The sequence below is a fragment of the Theobroma cacao genome, chromosome 6 (assembly GCF_000208745.1).
Source record: "Theobroma cacao cultivar B97-61/B2 chromosome 6, Criollo_cocoa_genome_V2, whole genome shotgun sequence".
Classification (NCBI taxonomy): domain Eukaryota; kingdom Viridiplantae; phylum Streptophyta; class Magnoliopsida; order Malvales; family Malvaceae; genus Theobroma; species Theobroma cacao.
The window spans coordinates 2,437,755-2,460,498 of NC_030855.1; the positions used below are offsets into that span (position 1 = coordinate 2,437,755).

General features: G+C 34.3%; 2 protein-coding genes and 1 pseudogene across 2 annotated transcripts; all 3 read left to right on the forward strand.

Moving 5' to 3' along the window:
* LOC18595090 (probable disease resistance protein At1g12280) lies at nucleotides 538-4,019 on the forward strand. The gene is made up of 2 exons (XM_018123560.1): nucleotides 538-3,444; nucleotides 3,651-4,019. The coding sequence occupies exon 1, from the start codon at nucleotides 707-709 to the stop codon at nucleotides 3,074-3,076; it is 2,370 nt and encodes a 789-aa protein (XP_017979049.1). The 5' UTR covers nucleotides 538-706; the 3' UTR covers nucleotides 3,077-3,444; nucleotides 3,651-4,019.
* LOC108662408 lies at nucleotides 8,282-16,832 on the forward strand (annotated as a pseudogene).
* On the forward strand, nucleotides 18,942-22,672 carry LOC18595300 (probable disease resistance protein At1g12280). Its single transcript, XM_018123561.1, has 2 exons — nucleotides 18,942-22,001; nucleotides 22,376-22,672. Exon 1 carries the CDS (start codon nucleotides 19,208-19,210, stop codon nucleotides 21,077-21,079), a length of 1,872 nt encoding a protein of 623 aa, XP_017979050.1. The 5' UTR covers nucleotides 18,942-19,207; the 3' UTR covers nucleotides 21,080-22,001; nucleotides 22,376-22,672.

The window sequence follows — 22,744 nt, forward strand, 5'->3', positions numbered from 1 at the left end:
ATAAGATTTTTTTCATGATTAACCCTATTAACTTGTAAAATGTTTTATATCTGAAATTAAATTTTCGTCTTCCAAACAAATATAAATCCTGAAAATGTTTTTTAAAAAATATTTTACTACAAACAAAACAGACCTGTAACATCAAACTCGCTGATGAAAGGAAAATGTAAAAACTCTTGAGAAGTTCAAAGGGGAAGTGAACATTTTGTTTTGCCTGATATGATTATCAAAAATATATTTCAAGGAAAAAGAAAAGCCAAACATATAATAATATTGTGCATGCTATAAGGTGTCCTTTCTTTCAAGATTTTTCATCATAGTAGTTAAAAGAGCATCAATTTCTTTTTCTTTTTTGAATTAAAAAAGAATTACCTATTTACATAAAGCAGTCAAATTAGTAGTATTATTATTCAGATTCTTATTAAAAGCTTGTCCTTTTCTTCAACTACACTGAGAGCAATGTGCTCATTAATAATTCAACCTATATTATCTTAGTACCAACCAATCACCGGTGCAGCTACTAAACAGTCTTAATTCTAATGGTCGAAAAATGGCCGACAAAAGTCTTAAGTCAATACATCATCGCAAATGTGTTGCGTCACCTTATGAACACCACAAATTCATCAAAACAAGCAGTCAGTCTCCTCAAACCCACAATTCATTTCATTCTTCTTTGTTCATCAATCAAATATTTGATCACTAAATCATGGGAAATTTGTGCTCAATCTCAATCACAATAGAGGATATAGTTCATTGCTGGGATTGCATTGTTGGACAAGCAAGTTACACATGTAAGCTTGAAGATAATCTCAAAGCTCTCGGTGCGGAATTGGCTAAATTGAATGCACGAAGGAATGACGTGAAGCGAAAGGTAGATCTTGCTGAACAACAATGTATGGAGCTGCGGAGCGAAGTTCAACTCTGGCTTTCAGAGGTGCAGACTGCGACAGCGGAAGCTGAGGCGTTGATTGAAAATGGTCCTCAAGAAATTCAAAAGTTATGTTTTGCTGGCTGTTTTTCCAAGAATTGTAAGTCTAGTTACAATTTTGGTAAACAAGTGACTAGAAATCATGCAGAAATAGATGATCTATGGAAACGAGGAGGTTTTGAAACAGTTGCTGAGAATGAACTTGCACCCAGAGTAGATGTAAGACCTACTGAACCCACGGTGGGTTTGGAACCAACATTGGATAAGGTATGGCGCTTACTTGAAGAAAACAACGTGGGCATTATTGGGTTACATGGCTCGGGAGGAGTTGGTAAAACAACACTCTTGACCCAAATTAACAACAAGTTAAGCAACAACCTCATCGGTTATGATGTTGTAATTTGGGTGGTGGTGTCTAAAGATCACACTATCGAAAAGGTTCAAGAAAAAATTGGTGAAAAGCTTGGCCTTTCAAATGAGTTATGGAAGACTGAAAGTTGTGATAAGAAAGCTACAGATATTTTCAGAAAATTGAGCAAAAAAAAGTTTGTTCTATTGTTGGATGATGTGTGGGAGCGAGTTGATTTGACGAAAGTTGGAATACCTGCACCGAATCAGGGTAATAGTTTTAAATTAATTTTCACAACTCGCTTTTTAGAGGTATGTGGAGAAATGGGAGCTCACGAGAAAATCAAAGTAGAGTGTTTAAGCAAAGATGAAGCTTGGAAATTGTTTGAAAAGAAGGTTGGAGAAAAAACCCTTGATAGCCATCCAGATATTCGAGGGTTAGCTAAACAAGTAGCTGCAAAGTGTGGAGGACTGCCTCTTGCACTGATTACAATTGGTCGAGCCATGGCTTGCAAAACGATACCCCACGATTGGAAATATGCAATTGAGGTGTTGAAAGAATCTCCGCATAAATTAGCAAAAATGGATCAACAGGTGTATTCTCTTTTAAAATTTACTTATGATAGCTTGCCTAATGACTTGATGAGATCTTGCCTTTTGTATTGTAGTTTGTATCCTGAAGATTATAAAATTGGTGTAATTTGGCTAATAGATTATTGGTTTTGTGAGGGATTTTTGGATGAATTTGACAACATAAGTAGAGCTCGAATGCAAGGGTATAGCATTATCAATTTTCTTTGTAATGCTTGTTTATTAGAAAGATGTGAAGATGCAATATTTGTAAAGATGCATGATGAGATCCGTGACATGGCTTTGTGGATAGCACGTGAGTGTGAAGCACCTGAGAAGAAATTTTTGGTACGAGGAAGGGTAAAATTAAATACGACATATGATATTGAAAATTGGAAAGGTGTAAGAATGTCATTGTCGTGCAGTGGAATTGAATATCTAAGAGGAACACCTAGATGCCTTAATCTTCAAACCTTGTTTCTTAATCAAAACAATTTGATGATGATTAGTGATGGTTTGTTCCAATTTATGCGCAATCTGAGAGTTCTAAGCTTGTATGCAAACTTTTCTCTCTGTGAGTTGCCAAAGGGAATTTCAAACCTGGTTTCACTGGAGTGCCTCAATCTATCACATACAGGAATAATGGAGTTGCCAATTGAGTTGAATAGGTTGTCAAAACTGAAAGTTCTGAATTTGCATGAGACATTGCAGCTCCAAAAAATCCCACGACAATTGATATGTAAATTTTCAGCGTTGCAAGTATTCGGAATGTCTGTATTATTTGATATTTCTGAAGATCTAGTGGATGAAGATAATGTCCTAAATGGTGATCATGAAGGTCTGATAGAGGAATTGAAATGCTTGCAACATTTAAATGAGCTGAATATAGAAATAAGAAGCGTTGTCGCTCTAGAAAGCCTTTTGAGCTGCCACAACTTACGAAGATGCACTGAACGACTATTCCTCCGAGATTTGAGCAAGAGAAAGGTGTTGGATATTTTATCTTTGACACATATGGAGCATTTAGAGAGCCTAATAATTAGATTTTGCGAAAGCATGGAAGAGATTGTAATAAGGAAGATAGAGAAGGCTCCTTACTTTCACACACTGAAAAGAGTTTCCCTCTTGCAGTTGCAACAACTTGAGAGACATCACGTGGCTTATTCTTGCTCCAAAATTAACGCACCTTTATGTAGTGTTTTGCTCAAGAATGGAAGAAATAATAAGTGATAAAGTCACAGATGTGGTTGGAATTCCGAACCCAAGTCCATTTGCGAATCTAGAAGAGCTTGATTTACGAGATCTACAGGAATTGAAGAGCATATACAGGGATGCCTTGTCCTTCCCATGTTTAAGAAAAATCAAAGTATTCAATTGCTCAAAACTAGAGAACCTTCCACTCAACTTGGACAGTAGGAATCAAATGAGCATTGAAGGATATCAAGAGTGGTGGGAAAAGATTCAATGGAAGGATGAAGCCACTCGAAAATGCTTTTTGCCCTCTTTCAAATGTGCAGAGTGGTGGAAAGAGGTAGAGTTCCAGAAGGAATATGGTCGATATCTTAATTGTTTCTTTTGGTAAAGACTGCAAAAGAAAGGTGTGTGACATTTCAGAAGTCATTTTTCTCTTATTTTTGTCTTTTATATTATCATCGTCTTCAACGGTTTGATAGCTTGCTAACCGTTTGATATAATAAGGTCTCTAAAACCCAATCCTAGTGCTTCTACTTTATTTTTTCTTTATGGTTAATTTTAAAAGTTTAAACTATCTCCACACTGTTCATAATTTTCTGCACATCTGCAGGTTTTCTTATTCTTTGGGCAGAGACTGGTGCATGGACAAGTTAATTAGTTTGACAATAGCTACATGGGAGGATTTAGTGTCCAGGACACTGACTCAATGGTCTAATAAATTTCTGGAGTTATGATCTTAAGGAGCATAAAACAATGAAGAACTCAGGTGTAATATACCACAAAGTATTGTTGCTATTTTTCTTCTCTTGTCAAGTTTAGTTTGTCTTGGACCTCTGAGATTGTAATTTGTATGTTCTGTTTTGTGTGGTTGTCTTGTTTTCATCATATCCCGTACTTGATTTGTGGCAAAATTTCTATTTGTATCTGTCATTTGATAGTTCTCAACTAAAATGAAACAAGATTAGACCTGTTTTATTGTACATTGCTGCTTGCTGCATTTTGGTTCTTGACTTCTTGTCGTGAGGTTTCTCATCTAAACCATGTTGCTTAAAAATTTAACAGGACCATCTATTTTTTCTTTGAAAACTAAATATGCGGAGATATTACCGGTATGGTGAAGGTCAGAAGTGGACTATAATGACGAGGCTTGCATTAGAAATTTTGGGATAACAAATTGTGATTATGTTTTGTCTTGTATGGAACTTGTGACTGTCTGGGTTCCTAGGTGATGACATGAAACTTCTTATATTTGGGATAACAAATTGCCTTTTTATCTTCTTCTTGAGTTCCATCTGAAGCTTAATAGCCTGCATTAATAATTTTTATTTCCAACAGTTGAAGCTACAATTGTCTAATGTTTGTTTTGTGGTGCATGCGGCTTTGTCTGTCAACCATTCACCTTTGAAATTGTCACATGGGCCTTGCCTATTTCTATGATACTCAGTCTTGAATTTGGTCTCTTGCTTGTTCCTTATCAAACCATCTCGATGGCATTGGAGTCCATCACTGATCAGCACTGGTTTAATGTAAGTGCATTTCTAGTTGTTCTCTATCTCCATGGTAATGACAAAGATATTAGCCTTGGAAGTTGGCCTGGTCTATCTTCCTGGAAAAAGTTTCTTCTCCATTTAAATTACTGATTCTTCTACTTCCCATCCACCTCTCTGTTCCTTGCCGCCTCCTTTCTCTTTCCCTTCCCTCTTTTTCTCTTTGAAGTTTAAGACAAAGATGGGAAAACAAACAACCTGTCCTTGTTGAGTACTATTCCTTGCCTAAGCAAAGCTGGTTGAGCCAGCTTGATCCATGTGACAACCCAGAGATTTGAGTCCAATAAGAACATAATTAAAAAAAAAAGAAAAACAAAGGAAAAATCTGGCATATGAGTGTTACTGTTACTCCACGTGTCTGTTTCTGAAACCACCATGTAACAAGCGTGGCGCGAGTAGGTTCATCTCCCAAAAAGATCCTGACAATAGCTGTGTCGTGTTCCAAATCGAGATATTTTCTTCAGACCAATCTCCAAAGTAATACGAAACTTTGTTATTTTTCATTCTTATAAAAGTTTTCAAATGAAGTCATGCTAATTATAATTACAATTTCATATTTACATTTTATCTATGTATATATCAATTACATGTCTTGACATTCAATTGGATTGTTCAAATTGTTCTCTTAGTTCTCATAATTTTAAAGCTCTCATCTCTAATTATTTGTAAAATTGTAAATAAGAGAATGAACAAATCACTGCTAAGAAAGTATAGCCATATATACCTTACCAGATCAAGTATTATTTTCAATATATCATATAATTCATTTAAGAACATTTCAATAGATCATGCTTTTAAACAGTTAACTAAATTATTATATCTAAAATGAAAAATTTCATAAATCATAAATTAAAAAACTGAAATGGTAAGGGTGGGATGGGGTTGGTAGAATCTAAGATTTGAACTGTAATAGTTTTCCATTTTTTTAATTACTAATATATGTAAATTGTGAAAGATTTTGAAACCTACAATTATTCTATGCTATATATGTTACAACTATAATATACATAATCGTTTAAATAATTATTATATGTATTAATTTTTTAAAAAAATTATATGAATTTTTTTTATTAATAATGGAGTAAAAATATTTTTATGAAATAATTTCATTTTTCAGTCAAATAGGCATATATATATATATACACCGTATAAGTAGGCATACAAAAATAAAAAAAAATGTATATAATTGGTTATTGTAAATAATATTCAAAAACTTATATATTCAAATTAATATTAATAAGCATATAATTATTAAAATTGGACTAGATGAACCAAAGACTTAGTCATTAGACTGATCTAGTCCTTGTGTTGAATCATAAACACAAATGATCTACTTTTCAATATATATAGACACACATGCACGCACAAATGACCAAGTCAAACCTGATTAAATTCTCAGTCATTAATTTGGTACCAACTCAAATGATTATCCTGATTTTGTTCCCATTTGACTTATATTCATAAAATTATAATCAATTTTATATTCAATCTTAGGAATTATGTAATTTTAATCAATTGTACAAAATTAAAACTGCTTTTTATAGGATGAGTCTATCTGCGATCATATTTTTATTTTTTTCTCAATGTAAATGTAAGTTTTTTTCTATTTTTTAAAATATTTTGTCAAATATAAAGAAATTTAAGGAGAGAATTTAAATTTTAACTTTTATTAGTTATTTTTTAGAATTAAATATTAATTGTAAATATTATACACATAAGAAAATTCCAAAAAAAATAGTGTGTCATTATTCATCCTCTTGATTGAAAGCAACGTGTCGATTAATAATTTAATCTAAATTATTTTAGTACCAACCAATCACCGGCGCAGCTAATAAACAATCCTATGCTAATGGCCGCCAAAGTCTAAGTCAACACATGGCAATCTCCTCAAACCCTAAATTCATTTCATCCGTCTTTATTCATCAACCGAATATTTGATCAATTAATTATTAGGAATGTTAACTCAATAATAATTTAAAAATATTCAAAAGGGGTGAATTAGATTTATAAAAGTTCTTTTCAACAAATTAAATTTTTAATAAAGATAAACTTGAAAACAAATTTGTCAAATTTGTTTTCACTTTAAAACATACCAAAAGTAATTTAATAAATAAATTAATGAACAAACAAGTTGAAAACAAATTTTCAAACTCTTTAAGGCAAAATGCACTAGTGTAAAATTTTTACTAACTTCCAATCAAGTCAAGTTAAAAATAATTTTCACAAATTTGTTTCTTTGTCAAAATGTGAAAGGTAATTTGATGAGTAGATCAAAGAATAAATAATTTTCCCTTTGAGAGAAAATCTAACTGCATACAAATAAAATCATTTGAATGCTATACAAAGACTGACAAAGTTTGACCAAATTGTAAGAAAACCATTACCCAAAATTACCAAAAAGTAGAAAAAATTTAAGGTAACAATAAAACCTCCCAATGACGTCCCGATGCCAAATACCTTTGCACTCTTCACACAACTGCACAAGGCTTGCCCCAAAGGACTTTACATTTGACGGACCTAGTTTATCCTATACTAACCATGTGGCTCAATTTTGAAAGCTTAATCATACAAGGCATTCCAATGAATGGCATAGACCCAAGGATTCCCACACAACACAACTTTCTATATTCTAACAGAGACGTAGAACATTATCCAGATGTGATTTTTCTAAGCATACCAAATCATACAAACACTGGCCTTTACCCATCAGCAAACTCTATACCAGGTTTTGATCCTATATATTTCAACAAAACATGAAAAGCTATGCTGGAACTAAACACGGCCCTGCTGCTCTGTGTTCTCCATTTCCCGCACACTGTCTACCATGTGTTGGATCTTCCTTCTCAGTATAGTTTCAATTTCATCGGATGTTTCTTCTTTGACAGACTCTCATTGTAAATACTATCCAAGATTTACCCTGCAATGTTTAGGAGGCTGATCCAGGATGATTCCACAAGGAGATAGGTGATGGCTTCCACACTGCATTGTGCCCTTGGTCTGAAAAGTTCTGTTTCTTGAAAAATTCAACTTGTTAGTCAATCTGTGTAAATTGCAATTGTCATAGCTAAATAACTGGAACTGACTAATGAGTCAGTTCCAAAAGGGTGATAAACTAAAACTATTTAGAGTTTGTTACAATTTTTATTGAATAATTAACTATATTAATTGATATAACAAATATACAAAATGGTTAAACTAATTCTTATCAATTTCACCTATCAATATTTCTTTTTTTCTTTTCATACCGGCTCATCACTTTCAGGTCAATTTGTTTGGTTTGGACATGTAATGTCAAACTCGCCAACAAAAGGAAAATGTAAAAACTCTTGAGAAGTTCAAAGGGGAAGTGAACATTTTGTTTTGCCTAATATGATTATCAAAAATATATGACAAGGAAAAAGAAAAGCCAAACACATAATAATATTGTGCATGCTATAAGGTGTCCTTCTTTCAAGATTTTTCATCATAGCAGTTAAAAGAGCATCAATTTCTTTTTCTTTTTTTGAATTAAAAGAGAATTACCTATTTATATATGGTAGTCAAATTAGTAGTATTATTATTCAGATTCTTATTAAAAGCTTGTCCTTTTCTTCAACTACATTGAGAGCAATGTGCTCATTAATAATTCAACCTATATTATCTTAGTGCCAACCAATCACCGGTGCAGCTACTAAATAATCCTAATTCTAATGGCCGACAAAAGTCTTAAGTCAATACATTATCGCGAATGCGTTGCATCTCCCTATGAACACCACAAATTCATCAAAACAACCAGACTCCTCAAACCCACAATTCATTTCATTTCATTCTTCTTGGTTCATCAATCAAATATTTGATCACTAAATCATGGGAAATTTGTGCTCAATCTCAATCTCAACGGCGGATACAATCCCTCGTTGCTGGGATTGCATTGTTGGACATGCAAGTTACACACGTAAGCTTGAAGATAATCTCAAAGCTCTCGGTGTGGAATTGGCGAAACTGAATGCGCGAAGGGATGACGTGAAGCGGAGGGTAGATCTTGCCGAACAACAACGTATGGAGCCGCTCAACAAAGTTCAACTCTGGCTTTCGAGGGTGCAGACTGTGGGAGCAGAAGCTGAGGTATTGATCAAAGGTGGCACTCAACAAATTTAGAAATTATGTTTTGGTGGCTGCTTTTCGAAGAATTGTAAGTCTAGCTACAACTTCGGTAAACAAGTGACTAGAAAACTTGCAGAAATAGTTGATCTATCGAATCAAGGAGAGTTTGAAAGGGTAGTTGAGAATGAACTTGCACCCCATTTGGATGTAAGACCTATTGAGCCCACGGTGGGGTTGGAACCAACATTGGTTAAAGTCTGGCGCTTACTTGAAGAAAACAATGTGGGCATTATTGGGTTACATGGCTTGGGAGGAGTTGGTAAAACAACACACTTGACCCTAATTAACAACAAGTTAAGCAATAACCTGATGGGTTATGATGTTGTAATCTGGGTGGTGGTGTCTAAAGATCACACTATCGAAAGGGTTCAAGAAAAAATTGGTGAAAAGGTTGGCCTTTCAAATGAGTTGTGGAAGAATAAAAGTTGTGATGAGAGAGCTATAGATATTTTCAGAGTTTTGAGTAAAAAAAAGTTTGTTCTGTTGTTGGATGATGTGTGGGAGCGGGTGGATTTGATCAAAGTTGGAATACCTGTACCAAATCAAGATAATGGTTGTAAATTAATTTTTACAACTCGCTCCTTACAAGAATGCGGAGAAATGGGAGCTCGTGAAAAAATCAAAATAGAGTGTTTAAGCAAAGCTGAAGCTTGGAAATTGTTTGAAGAGAAGGTTGGAGAAGAAACCCTTGACAGCCATCTAGATATTTGAGGGTTAGCTAAACAAGTAGTTGCGAAGTGTGGAGGACTACCACTTGCACTGATTACAATTGGTCGAGCCATGGCTTGCAAGAGGATGCCCCAAGATTGGACGTATGCGATTGTGGTATTGAAAGAGCTTCCTCATAAAATAGCAAGAATGGATGAACAAGTGTCTTCTCTTTTAAAATTTAGTTATGATAACTTGCCTAATGACACTATGAGGTCTTGCCTTTTGTATTGTAGTTTATATCCTGAAGATTATGAATTTAGCATAATTTGGCTAACAGATTATTGGTTTTGCGATGGATTTTTGGATGAATTTGACAATATAAGTAGAGCTCGAATGCAGGGGTATAACATTATTAATTTTCTTTGTAATGCTTGTTTACTAGAAAGATGTGAAGATGCAATATATGTAAAGATGCATGATGTGGTCCATGACATGACTTAGTGGATAGCACGTGAGTGTGAAGCACCTGAAAAGAAATTTTTGGTACGAGCAGGGATACAATTAAATATGGCACATCATGTTGAAAATTGGGAAGGTGTAAGAATGTCATTGGCAAAGAGTGGAATTAAAGATCTAAGAGGAACACCTAGATGTCCTAATCTTCAAACTTTATTTCTTGAAAATAACAATTTAGAGGTTATCAGTGATGGTTTCTTCCAATTTATGCTCAATCTGAGAGTTCTAAACTTGTTTTTCAACTTTTATCTCCGTGAGTTGCCAAAGGGAATTTCAAACCTGGTCTCACTAGAGTGCCTCAATCTATCATATACAAGAATAAGAGAGTTGCCAATTGAGATGAATAGATTGTCAAAACTGAAAGTTTTGAATTTGTACGAGACATTAGAGCTCCAAAAAATCCCACGACAATTGATATGTGGATTTTCAAAGCTGCAAATATTCAGAATGTCTGCATTATTTGATTTTTATGAAGATCAAATGGATGAAGATAATGTCCTGAATGGTGATCATGGAGGTCTAATGGAGGAATTGAAATGCTTGCAACATTTAAATGAGCTGAATATAGAAATAAGAAGTGTTTTCGCTCTAGCAAGCCTTTTGAGATCCCACAACTTGCGAAGATGCACCAAACGACTAATCCTCCGGGATTTGAGGGAGACAAAGGTGTTGGATATTTTATCTTTAACACATATGGAGCATTTAGAGAGCCTAATAATTAGATTTTGCGAAAGCATGGAAGAGATTGTAATAAGGAAGATAGAGAAGGCTCCTTGCTTTCACACACTGAGCAGAGTTTCCCTCTGCAGTTGCAACAACTTGAGAGACATCACGTGGCTTATTCTTGCTCCAAATTTAACGGACCTTTATGTCGTGTTTTGCTCAAGAATGGAAGAAATAATAAGTGATCAAGTCAAGAATGTGGTTGGAATTCCGAACCCAAGCCCATTTGCTAAGCTCGAAAAGCTTGATTTACAAGATCTACCAAAATTGAAGAGCATATTCTGGGATGCTCTACCCTTCCAATGTTTGAGAAAAATCAAAGTATTCAACTGCTCAAAACTGAAGAAGCTTCCGCTTAACTTTGATAGTGCAAAGAGAAATCAAATCAGCAGCGAAGGATATCAAGAGTGGTGGGAAAAGCTCCAATGGAAGGATGAAGCGACTCGAAATGCTTTTTAACCCTCTTTCAAACGTGTAGAGCGGTGGAAAAAGGTAGACTTGGAGGATGAAGTCATTCGAAATCTTAACTTTTACTTCTGGTAAAGACTGCAAGGAAAGGTGTGTGATATTTCAGAAGTAAATTTTTCTATATTTTTCCCCCTTATATTATCATTGTCTTCAAAGATGAGATAGAATGCTAACTGTTTGATATAATAGGGTCTCTAAAATTCCTGTCCTAGTAGTATTTTTTTATTTATTCATCAATCATTTTAATCTTTTTACAAATACAAATAGTGCTTCTATTTTTTTTTTTTTACTAATTTAAAAGTTGAAATTATCTCTAACACTATTCATAATCAATATGAAGACTGAAATCTTCAAAATTTCTATTGAACAAATTATAATGTAATATTTTCAACGAAATGATGTGGTCTAGAAATAGAATTTTGAAGGACAAGAACCCAGGAATAGATTCTTGCATGATGCTCAATATTCTAACTAGGAAAAAGAGTTATTAAAGGATAAGAGATCTTGAGAGAAGTCCTTAAATGCTGTAAACAAGGTTATAGTACTTTTAGAAAATTATTTTTGATTCTGTTCTTTTCTGTCAAATACTAAATCTTTGAAGATTGAGTAGCCATGGGACAATCAAACATAGTCTCAAACTTCTTGGGAAAAAAGTTTAGGAACAAGGATTAATGACTTTTGCATGATCTGGTTAACATAAATGACATAGGAGAATGCAAGAATACTCTTTATACCAAATAATTGGTACATTTATGATATACACCGAATACAATATTAAGGCTAATGCTCCATAATTATGTAAGGGTTTGAGAAATGAATTGAATTTCCAAGAATTCATATGTTATAGAAGAAAAGAAAAACAACCTCCTGCATTGATAAAGGCTTACATTATGGTTTACAATGTCAATTCATCCAATATGGCAACTAGTAAATTTCCTTGCTTGGAATGACCTGGTAATTTTAAATTTTTCATAGTCTTCATTACATGTACAGCAAACACAACATAATTGGGAACAACCGTGGAAGCACTAATAAATTTTCTGCAAATCTACGTGTCTCTTATTCTTTGGACAGAGGCTGGTTCATGGACAAGTCAATGATCAGTTTGACAATAGCTACATGTATTTGGAAATCAAAATTGAAAGAAAGCAAGGATGCTCGAAAGAGCTAGATTGGGAGGATTTAGTGTCTCAAGACACTTACTCAGTGGTCTAATAAATTTCTGGATTTATAATCTTGAGGAGCAGAATACAATGAAGAACTCAAATGTAATAAACCACAAAGTATTGTTTGGTTTTTTTCTTTTCTCTTGTCAAGTTTAGTTTGTCGTGGACCTCTGAGATTGCAATTTGTATGTTCTGTTTCGTGTGCTTGTCTTGTTTTCATCATATCCCATACTTGATTTGTGGCGAAATTTCTATCGTATCTATCATTTGATAGGTCTCAACTAAAATGAAACAAGATTAGACCTGTTTTATTGTACATAGCTGCTTGCTGCATTTTAGTTCTTGACTTCTTGTCATGAGGTTTGTCATCTAAACCATGTTGCTCAGAAATTTAACAGGACCATCTATTTTTTGATTGAAAACTAAATATGTGGAGATATTACTGGTATGGTGAAGGTCAGAAGTGGACTATAACGACGAGGATTGCATTAGAAATTTTGGGATAATAAATGGTGATCAAGTTTTGTCTTGTATGGAACTTGTGAGTGTCTGGGTTCCTAGATGATGATATGAAAGTTCCTATATTTGGGATAACAAATTGCCTTTTTATCTTCTTCTTGAGTTCCATCTGAAGCTTAATAGCCTGCATTAATAATTTTTATTTCCAACAGTTGAAGCTTCAATTGTCTAATGTTTGTTTTGTGGTGCATGCGGCTTTGTCTGTCAACCATTCACCTTTGAAATTGTCACATGGTTGTTGCCTATTTCTATGATACTCAGTCTGGAATTTGGTCTATTGCTTGTTCCTTATCAAACCATCATCATGGCATTGGAGTCCATCACTGATCAGCACTGGTTTAATGTAAATGCATTTCTAGTTGTTCTCTATCTCTATGGTAATGACAAAGATATTAGCCTTGGAAGTTGGCCTGGTCTATCTTCCTGGAAAAAGAGTTACTTCTCCAGGTAAATGACTGATTCTTCTACTCCCCATCCACCCTTCTGTTCCTTGCCGCCTCCTCTCTCTTTCCCTTCCCTCTTTTTCTCTTTGAAGTCTAAGACAAAAGATAGGGAAAGCAAACAACCTGTCATTGTAGAGTTTTGAATCAGCACAAAACCTTAATCAATTATCAAAGTAACCAACTATTCCTTGCTTAAGCAAAGCTGGTTTAGCCAGCTTGATCCATGTGACAAGTCCAGAGATTTGAGTCCAAGAAGAACATAATTAAAAAAAAAAAAAAAGAAAGAAAAACAAAGGAAAAATCTCACATATGAGGTGTTACTATTTCCTCCACGTGTCTGTTTCCGAAGCCACCATGTAACAAGCGTGGCGCAAGTTTAGCCTGCAATGTTTCTTCTTTGACAGACTTTCATTGTAAATACTATCCAACATTCACCCTGCAATGTTTAGGAGAATGATCCAGGATGACTCCACAAGGAGATAGGTGATGGCTTCCACACTGCATTGGGCCCTTGGTCCGAAAGTTATGTTTCTTGAAAAATTTGAGTTGTTAGTCGATCTGTCTAATTAAATTGCACCATATATAAAGCCTCTTTAGCTTAATTTTTTTTTAGATTAAAAGTAATTGTATAGTTTTTATAAAAAAAAATAATAACTTTGGATAGCAGGATTTTGTCAAAAAATTGGTATTGCTTTTTCTTTAACAGCTGAGCTATGGGGCATTTATCAAGGCTTGATATTGTGTTGGAATAGAGGTCTCACGAAAATTTGTGTGGAAACTGATTCTATGTTAGCTCTATAAAAAATTTATTCTCAATCTTTTATGTTAGATCCGAATGCTCAGTTACTGAGAGGGATTAAAAAGCTTCTTCAACAGAGTTCGGATGTTACAATTTTTCACGTACATCGTGAAGCCAATCAGTGTGCCGATTTGATGGCAACACATACAGAAAATCTAGAATTGGGTTTACATATTTTCGAATATCTGCCACATAGTATTATTTCTTATTTATTTGCAGATAATCTAAGCATATCATGGCCTAGGATGATGTAATATTTTTTATCTTTTCCCTTATATATAAAAAAAAAGATTAAACTATAATTGGTTAGTAAGTTTTTTAGTAAAATAAATTATCTAAGTTTTAATTTTAGTTAAAATTACCACAAAAGTATTCATGTCATCAGCAATCACTTAAAAAACCAAAACAGAACAAATCTTTTTTGAGTTTATATATAATTTCAGATGTTAAAATCAAATAAATCCATAAAGAAATAGAAAAACTCTCAAAGTTATATAGTAATATTAGATTTTTTTATGAAGAAGAACGAAAACCTTTAAATAGTAATGCAACTTTTAATTTTAGATTTTTTTCTCTTGATCTTTATATAAGAACAAAAAAATCTTAGATTTTGCTATTCTGTTATTAGATCTTCTGTTTTTTTTTTTTTTTGTAGAGAGAGGTAAAGGAGAGAGAGATCGCGATTTTGCATTGAAAAATGGTGATTTGCAAAGGGAGAGGGAGAGAGGAGAGGGAGATTGATTGGGAGAGAATAGTATTTTCTGAAAAAACTGGTTTGTTTTTAAAAAAGAAAAAGAAAAAACTCCTCTTTGTAATTTTTTTTAAACTCTTTAATTAAAAATTTGATTTTTTTAAAAAAGTTATTTTTTTAAGAGTTTTTCAAAAATCTTATTTAATCTAATTTTTGTTTTTAAAAAATAAATAAGTTGAAAAAAAAAGTCACACCAAACAACACATAATCCGCAGATATATACTACTAAAACATCTATAGCAATTACATGTTAAGTAAAAGGTTAATTTGACTAAACCCTAACTCCCAAGGGAGATGATGATCTCTTCCTAATGAAAATGACAAATGGAAAGTACAATATCGAAAGGGATTGATTTGCTCTTTTTGTTTTGAAGAGGTTGGTGTTACTGGTTTTTTTTTTTTTTTGTTCACTTGGATTGCCTAGCTGATTTCTTACTTGCTCTTCCTCTGTCTCTTAGGTTTCTCACTCTAGGTGTTACTGTTATGCATGAATTTTTCCTAAATTTCGTTAACTGACATAATCGTCTTTGTGTAGAAAGTTAACCAAACAAATCAAATTTTGCACTTAATTGACTTGGCCATTTAATCGACTTTACGGTTTTGGTATGAATATGATTAAAATATTTATATATTTTTTCTATAAGACGGAATGAGAGTTCAATTTTTAATTATCTTTTAGTATTCACCTAATAAATTTTGTGGTGATGGAAATTAGATAATTAGATAATTAGACAAGGCTTATAGCTTTATAGGACATTTGGACTTATTTTAATTTTTAAGTTTTAAAGAGGGAGGGTTTATTCTATATTTATATTTATATTACAAATTTTAAGTTTTAAGGGACTTATTTTAATTTTTGGGTGATGAAAATTACCGTAATCGATTTATTAATTAGGATAATTAGATTAAGTTATTAAGTTGTATAAATAGATTAATTTATCACTTAGATGTTAGGAGTTAGGACGTAAAGCCACTTAGGTTAATTAATTACTCAATTAAGTGCTTTGTAATTTTCGCAAGTGATTCGTTCAAATAAAATAAATTAATTAATAAAAAAACTCTTTCACATTTTTGAACAGTTTTTAGATAAATAAGTGAGATCATAGTCGCATATTTTGTAAATAAAGAAATTTTGATATAGTTTTGTATTATGTCTTGCATTATGTTTAATTTTCTATAGGTGTTTTATATTATTGTATCAATTATATTAATGTTTACATAAAAATTTATTATATAAATTAAATTTTTATTACAGCATTTGGAAGTTGAATATTGACATGAACTATATATTTATATACATAAAAATAAATAAATTTTGGGACTAATGACAACGCTTGTATTACAAATTTTGGGATAACAAGTGGTGAAGGTCAGAACTGGACTAATGACGAGGTTTTGCTCTAGATTTTTGAGTTAGAAGCCAAACGTTCCAGTGAGGTACTTGTATCATTATTTCCGAATGTCCAATGCGACTCCAAAAACTCTCCAAAGCTCAAGTGAGACATCCTCAAATATGAATTTTTTCGAATTAGGCAGCATCGATGGGGAAGTTCACCGTACTAGAACAGGATGGTGGTCAGAATGTATCCAAAGCAGATTAATAGCAGCAGTACTGGGAAACATAACATGCCATCTATCATTGACAAGGGTTTTGTCTAAACGGACCCAGGTATAATCAAAACCTTCTCTTTTATTCCACCATGTGAACTTGAACCCACATGCTTCTAAATCATATAAGTTGCAATAGGCTCATGCAATTAAGCAATTGATTACACTAAGTTAAATTCACGTTCTTTCTTCCCTGTTTTTTTTTTCTGGAGAGATTACTTGATTGAAGTCTCCTATAACCATCTAAGGCATATTCTGATCATTGCTCACCAGTTTTAAGGTAGTTGTATTTTGTCCACAAATTGAATCACCCTTCAATGCACCTTGTCTTGTCTTACAGCCAACTACAAAGAGAAACATCAACCAATGGAACAAAGAAAGCAAAAATTGTCAATAAGTGGGAAGGAGAGGACAGGATTTTCAGTTTAGCATCTCTTTCTTCTATCCTGGAAGAATGACCTCGCCTATTTTTATAGATAATAAGAATGAAACAAAAAAACTGTAAATGTAAGCACAAAGATTTACATGAGAGCAGGCAAATACAATAACAAATACTCTCTATTCTAGCAACCGAAGGGGCACAAATTTTCAACTTCAGGTTCTATTAAAAACTAGCTTACCAGCAAAATAAAAAATTATTGCTGCTTACAATAACATTTGTGAATCACCATGACCTGAAGGAACAAACATGAAGTCATTCTATGGTTTAATTGGTGCTTGATCATTTAACTGGCAAAAGAAGGAAGCAATTAGAACATTTCATACCTGAATTTGGAGCTCCAGCTGGTAAATTATTGGTGGCAGTAATTGGAAAACCCATATTATTTGAGGGTGCTCTTTCAACAGGTGGTCTAAAGTAACCTGCCAAAGAATTAACATAAGTGCTGCTGCCTGTTGAAAGACTATTTATACGCTTGAAACACCACAGTGTTCCCTGCAAATGGTACCCAGCCCAATAAACTCTGCTTTATTCCTTAATCTTTTGTATTTGATGATGCTGTCAAATGAGCCATGTCATGTTTAAGACTTTGGGTGACACATAGTTTGTTTCTGGTTCTTTCTGTCTCTTTTCTAATTGCTCTGCATAGAGGTTGTCATCGGGATCAAGTTATCATCAAGAGAAACAACAGAATGCTGTGAATTATAGTGACAAGGATGCAAAGGATTTCAAGGGATTAGATAAAGTTCCTTTTTTTTGTTTGGAGCACCCTTGTCTCAATGCTGTTGTTTTGTTCTTGTTTGTTTTAATCAATTAGTCTTAGGAGTAGTCTTTAGCTGATTGCTTTCTGTGTCATGCCGTCAGTTTTTTGTGTTTAGGCAGTTTTGAGCTCACACTTGAAGGATCAAAGAATTGAAGAACCGGATAAGTGGCTTCACTGAACAGAGTGATCGGGTTGAAGAAGAAAGCCACAGGAAGAAGACCCCAGATGCACCGTTTCAATAATGATGGGGTAAGAAGAAAAGACGGAAGCCTGTACGCATCATTTCAATAAGAGTCAAAAGCTTCAGAACTACACCGTTTTATGCACATTTTATTTTCAAAATATAGTTAGTGTAATGATTAGTTAGTTAAGCATTTAATAGCTTAGGTTGAACTTCTGTATATAAACTCTGTAAAGATTTTTTCCCTATCTGGCAATGAGAATATTTCATTCTCTCATCATTCTGCGTCGCTCTCTCATCTTTTCTGACAGGCAGCTTTGAGTTCTTCTGCTCTTGGTGGCTGAATGTTGTGGGTCTCCTCCTAATTCATGTGAGCAGATGTGCCCTTTAATTGTCAAGTTTCTTTTGCCAAGCGGGCCTTCATGTCAATGGACAATGGGAGTCTGACAACTTCAGCTCAAGACTAACAATAGCATATCTGTGTATGGCTAATAAAATCCACTTTTCAAAAAAAAAAAAAACTGCAAACCAAGAGGATAACTCCACCTCCAATCATTATGAAGAAGAAGAGGAAATTCCTCTCCCATAGGTCAAGTTAGCTCACTTGTTGAGAGGTTGGTTCTCATGCACCAGGTTGAGGGGTGCTTCGAGAAAGGGATCAGAAGGCCCGAGTAATCTCCCGAGATTCACCCTGCAATGTTTAGGAGGAAGATTCAACAAGTAGATAGGACAGAGTGAGCATGCGTAAAAAGGTGATGGCTTCCATACTGCATTGTTGGTCTGAAATTATGTTTCTTGATGTTCTGTAACAGACAATCTCGATGTCATTGGAGTCAATCACAGACCAGGACTAGTTCAATGTAAATTGTTCTCTAGCTGTAGTGTAGTTTTACGGTAATAGTAATTGCATTAACCTTGGCACTGACATTTCACAGTTATCTTTTTGACTCTTTTTAACAAAAAGAGACTATTCTTGGTGGTACAAAGAAAACTGCGAATTATTACTTTTCCGAGAATAATAATAAGACATTTAATTAATAAAATATATAATTTTATTTTCTTACTATCCATATAAGAATTCCTTCAATTTGGAAATTGGTTATTTTGTTCTAAGCAGACATAAGAGCATCGATTTCTTTTTTGTTTTAAATTAAAAAGGGGGCATCGATTTAAAAAGAAAATATTAGTATTACTATTCTTCTTAGAAGGTTGTCGTTTTCTTCCGCTTGATATTGCTTCCATTAGATTATTTTAGTACCAACCAGTCACCGGTGTAAGTCAATCCTAATTCTAATGGCCGACGAAGTCTATGAAAATACATTGGCGCAAATGCGTTTTCATCTTCCTGTCGACCACTCAAAGTTTATCAAAACAAGAAGTCTCCTCAAACCCACAATTCATTTTCATTCTTCTTAATTTGTTCATCAATTAAATATTTGATCACCAAATCATGGGAAATTTGTGCTCAATCTCATTCTCAACAGAGGATTCAGTCTATCGTTGCTGGGATTGCATTGTTGGACAAGCAAGTTACACATGTAAGCTTGAAGATAATCTTAAAGCTCTGAAGAAGGAATTGGCGAAACTGAATGCGCGAAGGGATGACGTGAACCGGAGGGTAGATCTTGCTGAACAACAACATATGGAGCGGCTCAACGAAGTTCAACTCTGGCTTTCAAGCGTGCAGACTGTGGGAGCAGAAGCTGAGGAATTGATCGAAAATGGTCCTCAAGAAATTCAGAAATTATGTTCTGGTGGCTGCTTTTTCAAGAATTGTAAGTCTAGCTACAACTTTGGTAAACAAGTGACTATAAAACTTGCAGAAATAGTTGATCTACAGAAGCAAGGAGATTTTAAAATTGTAGCTGAGAATAAACTTGCAGCCCAAGTAGATCTAAAACCTACTGAGCCCACGGTGGGTTTGGAACCAACCTTGGTTAAAGTGTGGCGCTTACTTGAAGAAAAAGATGCGGGCATTGTTGGGTTGTATGGCTTGGGGGGAGTTGGTAAAACAACACTCTTGACCCAAATTAACAAGAAGTTAAGCAATAACCTGATCGGTTATGATGTTGTACTTTGGGTGGTGGTGTCTAAAGATCATACTATCCAAAAGGTTCAAGAAAAAATTGACGAAAAGGTTGGCCTTTCAAATGAGTTGTGGAAAAATAAAAGTTGTGATGAGAAAGTTACAGATATTTTCAGAATTTTGAGCAAGAAAAAGTTCGTTCTGCTCTTGGATGATGTGTGGGAGCGGGTGGATTTGATCAAAGTTGGAATACCTGTACCAAATAAGGATAATAGTTTTAAATTAATTTTTACAACTCGTTACTTAGAGGTATGTGGAGAAATGGGAGCTCGTGAGAAAATCAAAGTAGAGTGTTTAAGCACATATGAAGCTTGGAAATTGTTTGAAGAGAAGGTTGGAGAAGAAACCCTTGACAGCCATCCAGATATTCGAGGGTTAGCTAAACAAGTAGCTGCAACGTGTGGAGGACTACCTCTTGCACTGATCACAATTGGTCGAGCCATGGCTTGCAAGAAGATGCCCCAAGATTGGAAGTATGCAATTGAGGTCTTGGAAGAGTTTCCGCATAAATTAGCAAGAATGGATCAACAGATGTATTCTCTTTTAAAATTTAGTTACGATAGTTTGCCTAATGACACGATGAGATCTTGTCTATTATACTGTAGTTTGCATCCTGAAGATTTTGAGATTAACACTGATGGGCTAATAGATTATTGGTTTTGCGAGGGATTTTTGGGTGAATTTGACAACATAAGTAGAGCTCGAATGCAAGGGCACAACATTATCAATTCCCTTCTTAATGCTTGTTTATTAGAAAAAGGTACATATGCAGAATCTGTAATGATGCATGATGTAATCAGTGATATGGCTTTGTGGATAGCTCGAGTGTGTGAAGCAGTTGAGAAGAAATTTTTGGTACAAGCAGGGGTAAGATCAATTAAGGCACTTGATGTTGAAAATTGGAAAGGTGTAAGAATGTCATTGGCATATAGTGGAATTGAAGATATAAGAGGAACACCTATATGTCCTAATCTTCAAACTTTATTTCTCAACACTAATAAGTTGAGGGTGATTAGTGATGGTTTCTTCCAATTTATGCACAATCTGAGAGTTCTAACCTTGTCTACAAACTGGGAACTCTGTGAGTTGTCAGAGGAAATTTCAGAATTGGTTTCACTAGAGTGCCTTGATCTATCATATACAGGAATAAGAGAGTTGCCAATTAAGCTGAATAGGTTGTCAAAATTGAAATGTTTGAACTTGATGCAGGCAAATTTTCTCCAAAAAATCCCGTGACAATTGATATGTAAATTTTCAAAGTTGCAAATATTCAAAATGTCTACGACAAACAGTTATGATGATGCAGATGAAGACAATGTCCTGTATGGAGGTAACAAAAGACTAATAGAGGAATTGAAATGCTTGCAACATTTGAATGTGTTGTGTATAGAACTAAAAAGTGTTTTTGCTCTAGATTACCTTCTGAGCTTCCACAACTTACGAGGATGCACAGAAGAACTACACCTCACACGGTTGCAGGAGACAAAGGTGTTGAATGTTTTATTTTTAGCAAATATGGAGCGTTTAGAGTCCCTACATGTTGCAGGTTGTGATAGCATGGAAGAGATGGCAATAGGGAAGATAGATAAAGAATTAGGGGAAGGAAGAATGATAGAAACCTCCTCGCTCTTTCTCTTTAATAGTAATCCTCTTATCCCTTGCTTTCACACACGGAGCAAGGTTTACCTATTCAGCTGCCACAACTTGAGGAACGTGACATGGCTTATTCTTGCTCCAAATCTGACATGGCTTACTGTACTGTCTTGCTCGAGAATGGAAGAAATAATAAGTGAAGATGCAAATGTGGTTGAAATTCCGAATCTAAGCCCATTTGCTAAGCTAGAAGTGATTGTTTTGCAAGATTTATCAAAATTGAAGAGCATATATTGGGATGCCTTACCCTTCCCATGTTTGAGACACATCACAATAGTCAACTGCCCAAAACTGAAAAAGCTTCCACTCAACTTTGAAAGTGCAAAAGGGAATAAAATCAGCATTTTAGGAAATGAAGAATGGTGGAAAGAGGTTCAATGGAAGGATGAAGCCACCCGAGTTGCCTTTTTACCCTATTTTGTATGTGATGACTAGAGGGATGAAGCCTCGGATGATGGCATGATGCAGATTGGGAAGATGCTGGCCTTATTATAAAGCCTTAAAGGTGTGTGATATTTCAAAGGTTATTTCTAACACTATTCACAGTAAAGATGAATACTGAAATCTTCAAAATTTCTATTGACCAAATAATACTTGCATTTTTACTCTAGGAGTAGTCCTGGGACAATCAAGCATAGTCTCAAACTTCTTGAAAAAAAAAATGTTTAGAAACTAGGATTAATGACTTTTGCTTGATCTAGTTTGCATAAATGACATAGGAGAATGCTAGAATGCTCTTTAATTCTTAAAGTGACCCGATAATCTTTAATTCTTCATAATCTTCATTACATGTACAGCAAACACAACATATTTGGGAGCACCTGTAGAAGTACTAATAAATTTTCTGCACTGATGCATGTCTTCTTATTCTTTGGGCAGAAACTGGTGCATGGACAAGTCAATCAATTTGACCATAGCTACATGTATTTGGAAATCAATATTGGAAGAAAGGAGGATGCTGGAAAGAGCTAGAATGGGAGGATTTAGTGTCTCAAGACACTCTTACTCAATGGTCTAATATACTTCTAGAGTTACAAAAAACAATGAAGAATTCAAATGTAATAAATCACAAAGTATTGTTGCTTTTTCCGTTTCTCTTGTCAAGTTTAGTTTGTCTTGGACCTCTGAGATTGTAATTTGTATGTTCTGCTTTGTGTGGTTGTCTTGTTTTCATCATATCCCATGCTTGATTTGTTTGGTGAAAGTTCTATTTATATCTATTATTTGATAGTTCTCAACTAAAGTGAA